This window comes from Protobothrops mucrosquamatus, unplaced genomic scaffold (assembly GCF_001527695.2).
Source record: "Protobothrops mucrosquamatus isolate PMUCROS unplaced genomic scaffold, P.Mucros_1.0 scaffold1079, whole genome shotgun sequence".
NCBI classification, from domain to species: domain Eukaryota; kingdom Metazoa; phylum Chordata; class Lepidosauria; order Squamata; family Viperidae; genus Protobothrops; species Protobothrops mucrosquamatus.
The window spans coordinates 290,644-301,776 of NW_015387307.1; the positions used below are offsets into that span (position 1 = coordinate 290,644).

The following is an 11,133-nucleotide window of genomic DNA, read 5'->3' on the forward strand; positions in this document are numbered from 1 at the left end:
TTTTATCCTTGGGGTGGACAAGCTTCTGCCTTAGTGTATTTGTGGGTTTGAAGTGTGCACATACGTTGTGTTGGCTGAAGATCCTACTGAGCTTTTCCGATATTCCTGCAACGTTTGGAATGACAATATTGCTTCATTTATTGTTTTTGGAGTATAATAATAATAATAATAATAATAATAATAATAATAATAATAATAAAGTTGGAAGGGACCTTGGAGGTCATCTAGTCCAACCCCCTGCTCAGGCAGGAAACCCTATACCATTTCAGACAAGTGGCTGTCCAGTCTCTTCTTAAAAACTTCCACCGCTTCTGGAGGCAGGTTGTTCCACTGGTTAATTGTTCTAACTGTCAGGAAGTTTCTCCTTAGTTCTAGATTGCTTGTCTCCTTGATTAGTTTCCACCCGTTGCTTCTTGTCCTGCCTCCAGGTGCTTTGGAAAATAGCTTGACTCCCTCTTCTTTGTGGCAGCCCCTGAGATACAGGAAGACTGCTATCATGTCCCCCCTCGTCCTTCTCTTCATTAAACTAGACATACCCAATTCCAGCAACCGTTCCTTATATATTTTAGCCTCCAGTCCCCTAATCATCTTTGTTGCTCTTCTCTGTACTCTTTCTAGAGTCTCCACATCTTTTTTACATCGCGGTGACTAAAAAAATCCTTCCATTCCCCACCATCCAGTCAGAGCTGAAGAAGCTTCTTGCATGAGAAGCGAAACGTCTTCAAAGCAAAACAGGAAGCTCCAGTTGCCTCGTGAAAAAGCACCCTTGGGATAACTATGACCTGGGTGACTGAGAATCTCCATAGACCTCTAGTGAGGAGCAGAAAACAACTGGGCTGCCCTTGAAAAAGCATCAAGAACCTCCACTTGATTCAAAAATGCAGCGGCCCGCATGGTTTTGTGCAGACCCAGGTGTGCACACGTGTCACCTCTCCTGCGGGAGCTGCATTGGTTGCTGATCTGCTTCCAGGTGCTGGTTGTCACCTTTAAAGCCCTTCATGGCTTGGGACCAGCTTATCTGAGGGACCGTCTCTTGCCGGTCACATCCACCTGACCCATTGGGGCAGAGAGGCAAGAAATGTTCTGGGCCTTGTCCCCTAAGGAGGTACACCTGGTGGAATCCAGAAGAAGCACCTTCTCCAGGGTGGCTCCTTTTCTTTGGAATATCATCAAACAATGGATGGAAACTAATCAAGGAGAGAAGCCACCTGGAACTAAGGAGAAACTTCCTAACAGGGGGCCCAATTAACCAGTGGAACAGAAGTTGCCTTCAGAAGTCGTGGGCGCTCCATCACTGGAGGCTTTTCAGAAGAGCCTGGACAGCCACCTGCTTGAAATGTTATAGGGTCTCCTGCTTGAGCAGGGGGTTGGACTAGAGGACCTCCAAGGTCCCCTCCAGCTCTATTTTGATTGATTAATTGATCCCTTCAGAAATTAGACTGGCCCCCACTTTGACACTCTTTCGCAAGGCCCTGAAGGCTTGGTTTTGCCAGCGGGCCTGGAGAGCCCAGAGTGTGACGGAGCCCATCAAGTTGCTTAATTGCTTGTTGTCGCCAGGGGGTGGGAAGTTATGTGGTTTTTTTCCCCCCTATAATGTGTTTTTATTGCTTGTAAGCTACCTAGAGTCCCTGTGAGCAAGTAGGCGGTCATATAAATTTCCTAAACAAACCAACTACATGCAGCTTTGGGGGTTTAGCAAGACAGGGATTGCAGGCAATTTGATTTGTTACTGCTTTGTCTGTCTGTATGTCTATCTATCTATCTATCTATCTATCTATCTATCTATCTATCTATCTATCTATCTATCATCTCTATATCCATCCATCCATCCATCCATCTCTCTCTGTCTATATCTCTCTATCTATCATCTATATCTATATCTATCTATCCATATCTCTCTCTCTCTCTCTCTCTCTCTCTGTGTGTGTGTGTGTGTGTGTGTCTATATCTATCTATATATGTATACATCTATCTATATATCCATCTATCCGTCTGTCTCTGTCTGTTTATCTATCTATCTATCTATCTATCTATCTATCTATCTATCTATCTATCTATCTATCTATCTATCTATCATCTCTATATCCATCCATCCATCTCTCTATATATCTCTCTCTCTATCTCTCTAACATCTATATCTATCTATCTATCTATCTATCTATCTATCCATCTCTCTCTCTCTCTCTCTCTCTCTCTCTCTCTCTCTCTCTGTGTGTGTGTGTGTGTGTGTGTGTGTGTGTCTATATCTATCTATCTATCTATACTGTATATGTATATATCCATCTATCCGTCTGTCTGTCTGTCTGTTTATCTCTCTCTCTCTCTCTCTCTCTCTCTCTATCTATCTATCTATCTATCTATCTATCTATCTATCACTAGCAAATGGAGACTTCTAAGTTGAAACATGAAGCAGAGAGTCGATAGCCAGGCTCTGAAACGCATCGAATAGATTTACAACAAATACACATGTAATAGGAGGCTCAGCTGTCACCAAATTGCCATTTGGCATTTGTGTGAAGCGTTTGAGGAGAAGGAGTTCAGCTTTTATGAATCTGTTTTGTTTGGATTGACCTGCCTACTCTCTGGCTTTTTCATTAGGAAGAGCCGAGGGGTGCCAAATCTGCTGTTGCAAATTAAAAGAGGACCTGGGCTGGGAAGATTAAAGGGAAAAAACACTCGTGCAACAATCTGGGAAGGGGCTCCGATGGCCCAGGAACAATGCCCAGGCTCCTTTGATTAACAAATTTCAGCACAGATTTGGATGGTTGGAAGGACAACATCAGCAGCAGAAAAGGATTTTATCCAGCCTCGTGCTTAGTGAAGCTGAAACGAGAAGCCAACAGCAGCCCGCTTCAGATTTTTTTTCCCTGGAAAAAAAAAAAGAGAGGGGAAAGGAATTTATTTGCCTGGTTTAAACAGCCCAGGCCAAAAGATTGCGCTTTTATCATTACTGAATTGGCCTCCAACAGAGCAGCATTTTCCTAAGACCGTTCCATGGAATTTGAAAGTAGGCAGGAATTTCATCCTCCAATATATTTTCCTATTTACAGGTAGCCCTCACCTTACAAGTTTTCGTTTAGTGGCCCTGGGAAGTTACAATGGCACTGAAAAAAAATTGACGTGTGACCGTTATTCACACTTAACGGCCCTTGCAGCATGCCCACGGTCACACAATCAAAATTCAGACACTTGGCAACTGGCCCCACAACTTCCGGAGGCACGTCTTTCCACTAATTAATTGTTCTCACTGTCAGGAAGTTTCTCCTTAGTTCCAGGTTGCTTCTCTCTTTGATTGGTTTCCATCCATTGCTTCTTGTCCTGCCTTCAGGTGCTTTGGAGAATAGCTTGACTCCCTCTTCTTTGGAGCAGCCCTTCAAGTATTGGAAGACAGCTATCATGTCACCCCTCGTCCTTCTTTTCGCTAGACTAGATCTACCCAATTCCTGCAATCGTTCTTTGTATGTTTTAGCTTCTAGGCCCCTAATCATTTTTGTCGCTCTTCTCTGAATTCTCTCCAAAGTGTCAACATTTTTTATCTTTTTCATTAACATTAAACTTGATAATGCTCGTTTTCTGCCTCTCAGAAGGCTCAGCGCCACTATTAGATGTAGAATTTAGCCATTTGACTGGTCTCCAAGCCTTATGTTGTATCTGCAATGGGACAGTCCAATGAAGGCTAAACCTACTCGCCTTCCCTTTTAACGTGGCGATGTGCCACACCTCATCTCTATGTATCCGTGGAAAGCCTCCGATATCACATCCAATTAAAACTTTAAAGGTCATAAGACAGAAACTTCAGATTGGAGAAATTGATTTCACCTCTCCCCCAGCCAATTAGTCTACGATTGATTTAGGGTTTGTATGCTTACAGAGACTAATTATTTCCTGAACGCAAAACATAAGCTGGCACTAATAAACAGGTAAAGACAGCTTGTTCTGTCAAATGATCAGCCCTGTTTGCAGAGGCTCAGGGAGGCGGCCAATTACGGGGAAACTACCCTTAGAGAGCTGCTCATCTGAAGCAAGGAATGGTTTCGGTTTCGCTCTCTCGCTAACGCAGAAACGGTTCACGGCACTCGGTGGAGCTCATTTAACATTCTCGTTTGCTAGGGAGTAAAGTCCGGGCATCGTGTATTTGACTTGCTAACACAGATGGTGCATCAAAGCAGAGTGTGATGACCCAGGGCACAGCACAGAGGCTACACTGTCAGCTGGCAATTCAAACCGCCCCTTTATTGCTCCAAATGTTCCCCAAATGCTCCCACGTTCCCGGCAAGTCACCGGAACAAGTACCGAGCAGGGAGTTGGACTAGAAGACCTCTGATGTCCCTTCCAGCTCTATTCTGATTGATTGATTGATTGATTGAACTAATCAAGGAGAGAAGCAACCTGGAATTAAGAAGAAACTTCCATTTGTCTGGAATGGTATAGGGAGTTGATCCTGAATCTTTGGACTGAAAAGATTAGAGAAATTAAAGAAGGCTTTTTCTGCGCACTAACCCAGCCATTATAGGAGATGACCAGGCTGAGCCCAAGGGAGGGGTCAAACACGTCATAAGTCATGAGTCCCTGTGCGCCCACAAGAGATCTAAATCCACCCCACCTTGAATGACTGTCTTATCTCCCACACAATTCCCTTGACTCTTAGTTGGTCAGATTCTTATAGAGAACTTAAACTTGCAATCAGCCTTTAGTCTCATTTGAACTGCCTGAATTTTGTGATTTCCCCGGCGTTTGACATCCCTCTTTTTTCATGTGTTCTGTCCATAAGCCTATTATCCTGGCAGTGTCCATATTTTCCTTGGAATGAGCTCAGTGTGTGCTTGCTAATTACCTTGCCTTGATTCGTCAAGAGAACCGGAAAATTTTAATTTGCCAGATACGTCTCAGCAGAGAAGCCCGAGATGTGTTAAACACGTGCACGAATGAAAAGCTTCCTTTGTGGTCCTTGCAAGAGCTAGTTCTTCATTTGTAAAGCTTGTGTATTCAACTGGCCCTCTTTTTTTAGTTCTGAAAAAATATAAGACTGACACCTGTGGAGATGGTTACCAGCATCAAATTCCTGGGTGTGCAGCTAACGAGTAGGCTGGCTTGGTTGCTCAACAGCGAGACCCTGGTGAAGCGGGCACAGCAGCGCCTGCATTTTCTGCGTTGCATGAGAAAAGCACATCTTCCTTCCCCTGTCCTGACCACTTTCTACAGGGGGACGATTGAGAGCATCCTGTCACACAGCATCACAGACTGATTTGGAAGCATCCCTGCTTCAGACAGGAAGGCGGTGCAGAGAGTGGTGAGAATGTCTGAAAAGATCATTGGCAGCTCCCTCCCTTCCATCCAGGACATAGCACAGAAGCATTGCTTGAGCAGGGTCTGTAAGATCATCTGGGACACTACACATCCTCTTCACGACCTGTTTTCCTTGTTACCTTCTGGGAGGTCGGGGCTCCATGGTATCCGAAGCAGAACTTCCAGATTCAGCCATAATTTCATTCCATACAGCATTAACCTTGTGAACTCTCAAGCTTCCTCCTTCCATTATAAATTCAAGATGGACAGTAGTTAATATTTATTTATTATGTATATGTAGGGATGTAGGTCTATACATATGTTGTACATAATATGTTTAGGTGTGTGTCATGTATGTGTTTCACTTTGAGAGCGGGCAACTAAATTTCATTTTTGACGTGTGCCGTTGTGCCCACAGTAAAAAAAAATGACAATAAAGGTTATCTTATCTTATCTAATTACTTTTTTTATTTTTTTGCCCCGTTGTGATGAGATCTTTGGGGTGATTTGTCATGCACGGTGCAGGCAAGTGGGAGGGGTTGTGACAGTGACAAAACATTAGGTTTAACTCAAATGGTTTACACAGACGAGACTAAAAATAACAGAGAGGAGAAGTTGAAGCAAGAATATGATGAAATGAATGGAAAAGTTGACCTGTTTGATTTGAGGCTTATTATTGCTAAATTAATCTACCCAAAATGAATGCTTCTGATCTTTTCCCTGCTCTGTCAGTTGATGAGGTTCTGAAGGTGTTAAGGATGCCTAAACTCTTTTGTGTCGTTCAGGAAGACCTGATAATACGGGCAAAAAAATATGGGTATATATTTTAAAATGTTATTCCCCGCTGGCAACACCTGTACATATTTTTACTGATGAATACTATTTCGAATTAGCTGCAATTGCTATCTAATCAAGATTAAAATGAACATCTGCCATTATTATCCATTGCATCTCTGTCTGGCTGTGTTGTGATTTGTTGGTCGGTTTCTTTAGATTCCTGCGGATTCTTCACCTGTTAAACGATACCAATTTAACAATATCAAAAGAGAAAAATACATTAGGAATGCCTAGGTCAGGGGTAGGCAACCTTGGCTCTTTTATGACTGGTGGACTTCAACTCCCAGAATTCCTGAGCCAGCATGGCTCAGCTTGGAAACCTCTCCCTTTCCCTTCGGTATGGCTGGCTCAGGAATTCTGGGAGTTGAAGTCCACGAGTCATAAAAGAGCCAAGAGTTGCCTACCCCTGGCCTAGGTGAATTCAGATGTTTTCCGTTAAGAAGAATTAATAAAAGATTGTGCTTTCTCATTTAAAACCCGTGTCTCAATAAAGTCTAACTTCATACTAGTAAAATTGTAAACGAAAATTGTAAACTGGTTGTAAAATTCCTAAACCTTATCATTTTAGAGAAAATGCTACTTATGGATGATTTACTATTACCAGGATTTCAAGTCTTAATAATAATAATAATAATAATAATAATAATAATAATAATAATAATAATAATAATAATAATAATAATATCTGAGTAACAGATTTTTACCTCAGCTGAATGAGTCTATGTCAGGGATAGGCAACCTTGGCTCTTTGATGACTTGTGGACTTCAACTCCCAGAATTCCTGAGCCAGCCTGGCTCAGCTTGGAAACCTCTCCCTTTCCCCTCAACGTGGCTGGCTCAGGAATTCTGGGAGTTGAAGTCCACGAGTCATAAAAGAGCCAAGGTTGCCTACCCCTGGTCTATGTCGATTTGCCGCAGCCAACTCTCCGTGGCCGACTTGCGGTGGCCAACTCGCGCGGTGGCCAACTCCTTGCGGTGACCAACTCGCCACGGGACAATTCAACGCGAGATTAGTTCCTTTTCTTCTTCATCAGCGCATTGCAAAAGCTGGTAGTCACAGGAATGATTTTCCTTTGATACCAGAGATAAAATAATTTTGACGAAAGTGTGGTCAACAAAAATAAAAGGAACTGAGTGACTCCCGTGGTGTGTTGGCCGCAGTGAATTGTCCCACAGCGAGTTGGCCATGGTGAGTTGTCCCGTTTTGCAACTGAATGACCTGCTGGACCGATTAGGACATTATGCGGGTAGTCCTCAGTTTTTAACCGTTTGTTTAATTACTATTCAAAGTTACAACGGCGCTGAAAAAAATGGCTCAGGATCAGCTATCAGGCTTACGACCATTGCAGTCACGTGATCAAACGTTGGGCGCTGTGTCACTGGCTCTAGGATTGTCGTTTGCGAAATAATAATAATAATAATAATAATAATAATAATAATAATAATAATAATAATAATAATAATAATAATGATAAAGTTGGAAGGGACCTTGGAGGTCATCTAGTCCAACCTCCTGCTCAGGCCCGACTCACTTAACGGCTGCCTGATTTACTTAACAACCTGAGATTCACTTAACAACCATGGCAAAAAAGGTCGTAAAATGTAGCACTTCACAACTGTCTTTCCTAGCAGCAAAAATTAGGGGCTCAATTGTGACTGTACGTTGAAGATTTGCGATCACAGTCGAGCCTAAAATTTCGGTTGCAAGGTGAAACATTTGTTAAGTGACTTTTGCTCCATTTTGCGACCTGTCTTGCTGCCCTTAAGGGATTCACTGTAGTTGTTAAGTTAGCAAGATGATTGTTAAGTGAATCTGGCATCCCCTTTCAATTTGCCTGTCTGAAGGTTGCAAAAGGGGATCTCGTGCCCCCCCCCCCCCCGGAAACACTATAACCGTCATAAATATGAGCGCAAGCGTCTGAATTTTGGTCATGTGACCACGGAGATGCTGCAATGGTTGTAAGTGTAAAACAACGGTCATAAGTCACTTTTTTCAGTGCTGTTGTAACATCGGTCACTAAATGAACTGTTGTAAGCTGGGGACGACCTGTACTGCGGTATTCATTTTCATTTGCAACCTGCCTCCTTGTAGTTTGCAAAAGACATTAAATTTAGGATTTCGCCTTCTCGAAGCAAAAGTCATTCATCCCGTCTTCCGCTTTGTGTACTACAGACGTGCTGGTGGAAGGGAAACCCTGCGACTCGGATATTGTGGCGGACTGCACTGTCGGGGACCCAGTGAAACTGGAAGTGAAGCTGACCAACTGGAGCAAGCACAGCGTGGGGCCCTTCTCCCTCACTGTGATCCCCTACCAAGACTATCAAAACGGCGTCCACAATTACGATCTTCAAGAGGGCATCACTTTCGTTGGATCCAACACTTTTTTCATCGATACAGTAAGTCCACGCTTGGTCGTATTTGTTCTGTCTCCAAGTTAAAAAGTTAAAGAAAGGAACGTCGGTGGCGTTCCGCGCTTTTTTTATTCAACACTTTTTTTGAAAGTGCTTTGGAATCCCTCACCTGTCACTGTTTTTTTTTTTTAAAAAAAAGCATGGATTTATTTGTTTGCTTGCTTACTTAACAATTTTTCAGTTTGTGCTCCACTTTGTATAGCACCAGAATGTTTTACGCCACCGATAAAAATACGAAGTATGAAAGGAAACAAAATCGATACACCCTGTAGAAGACAGGGCCAATGTTGTTTCACGTAGGCAAAATGGGTTCCAGTTATTCTTCTACCAATTTGGTAAATTAATTAGGCCTCCTCCTTGGCAAGCATGAGGAACTATATTGTTGTGCTTTGGAGAATGGATGCTACAATGCACACAAACCCAGGGGTTCCTTTAAAATTGTGTGAAATTTGCAACAACGGGGGTCCTAGGTACCCTCTGAAGTTGGTTATTTTCTTGCAGACGTTTCGTTACCAAACTAGGTAACATCACCAGTGCACTGTGGGGTCGTTGATGCTCTCCGAGTTTGATAACGAAATGTCTGCAAGAGAGCACTGAGGACCCCACAGTTCAACCCACAGCTACAAATAGTTAGAACAGTTAGAACAATTAACCAGTGTAACAGCCTGCCTCCAGAAGCGGTGAATGCCCCAGTACTGGAAGTTTTTAAGAAGAGACTGGACAGCCATTTGTCCGAAATGGTATAGGATTTCCTGCTTGAGCAAGGGGTTGGACTAGATGACCTCCAAGGTCCCTTCCTACTACTACTACTACTACTACTACTACTACTACTACTACTACTACTTATTATTATTATTATTATTATTATTATTATTATTATTATTATTATTATGGATCATTGCACAGTCAGCCAGATGTTCAGACTGGATTTGACATTTTTTTCTACCTATCGAGTCCTTACTAAGGACCTGGGATAGGCAGATGTGGATGTTTGATGGTATCACAGATATCGTCGCAGGATGGAAGCAGTTCCTAGTAAGGCCGCCTTTTGCAATTGACTAATGACGAATTTGTCAATGCCGATGATGGTGTTCAAGTGGTGCTCCAGTTGTTTTGGGATTGCACCCAAGGCACCTATTACTATTGGTACCACCCTTGCTTGCCTTTGCCACAGTCTTTCTATTTCTATCTGTAGGTTTTTGTATTTTGTTATCTTCTCCAGTTCTTTCTCATCTATTCTGCTGTCTCCAGGCACTGCCACGTCCACTATCCAGACTTTTTTGTCTTATCGACAATTGTTAAGTCGATAAGAAAGACAAAAAAGTCTGGATATTATTATTATTATTATTATTATTATTATTATTATTATTATTATTATTATTATTATTATTATTATTATTATGGATCATTGCACAGTCAGCCAGATGTTCAGACTGGATTTGACATTTTGTCTACCTATCGAGTCCTTACCAAGGACCTGGGATAGGCAGATGTGGATGTTTGATGGTATTACAGATATCATCGCAGGATGGAAGCAGTTCCTAGTAAGGCTGCCTTTTGCAATTGACTAATGGCGAATTTGTCAATGCCGATGATGGTTTTCAAGTGGTGCTCCAGTTGTTTTGGGATTGCACCCAAGGCGCCTATTACTATTGGTACTACCCTTGCTTGCTTTTGCCACAGTCTTTCTATTTCTATTTGTAGGTCTTTGTATTTTGTTATCTTCTCCAGTTCTTTCTCATCTAATAATAATAATAATAATAATAATAATAATAATAATAATAATAATAATAGTAATAATAATAATAATAATAATAATAATAATAATAATAATAATAATAATAATAATAATAATAATAATCTCTTCTATCCATTTGCAACAAGAGGCTAATTTGACCACCACTGACCAATAGTCTCTTCCAGGTACATTTGGAAAAAACCAGGACCTAAACCAGGAACATGGAATCCCTTTTTAATGCAAGGATGGAGAAACTGAGCATACACATGCGGTTTATATATTGTCTGAATCTGCTCAAATTCTCCCATCCTTTTCTTTCAGGTTCAGCCGACAGAAAATTCCGTGTGTGTCGGTGCTCTTCTCTTTCTCTGCACGGGTGACTTTTACTTGAACATCAAGTTCCACGAAGACAACTCAGACAAGGAGTTTCCCCCTTCGTGGCTGTGCCTGCCCAGCGTTCACATCCGAGCTGTGCACTCTGTGATCCAGACCAAGTTGTAAACGTCAATGTATTAATCCAACGTAGCATTAACCAACTTGCTCAGCAAGGCTGGCCCTGGGTTCGCCTCTCTCCCTTGCTTTCTACTCCAGGTTTTCTACATGCCTTAAAGAGGCATGTTTAGGTTACTACCTGCAAGTAGCCAACTGTAAGTGGACAATCGCTTTTGCTCATTTTGGAAGAGGCAATGTTATATGATGAGGACCTCAATGTTCTTCATTCACAAGGTTTTTCGGGATGATCTCTCTCTTTTTTTTAGAAATACTGTATGTTTCAGTTATTAAGAGATAACACTGAACTGTATCCACTGATGTCTGGGGGGGGGAAATAATCCTCAAATTAATTGCATCAATGCTTGTCT

General features: G+C 42.1%; 1 protein-coding gene across 1 annotated transcript in view; it reads left to right on the forward strand.

The window, feature by feature from the left end:
• Positions 1 to 10,815, forward strand: part of TRAPPC9 (trafficking protein particle complex 9) — a 283,369-nt gene extending 272,554 nt beyond the window's left edge. Inside the window, exons 22-23 of the mRNA XM_015820169.1 lie at positions 8,297 to 8,520; positions 10,595 to 10,815. Of these exons, the coding sequence (XP_015675655.1) occupies positions 8,297 to 8,520; positions 10,595 to 10,774 (404 nt within the window). The 3' untranslated portion in view covers positions 10,775 to 10,815. The remainder of the gene's footprint in view (positions 1 to 8,296; positions 8,521 to 10,594) is intronic.
• Positions 10,816 to 11,133: the final 318 nt, after the last annotated feature.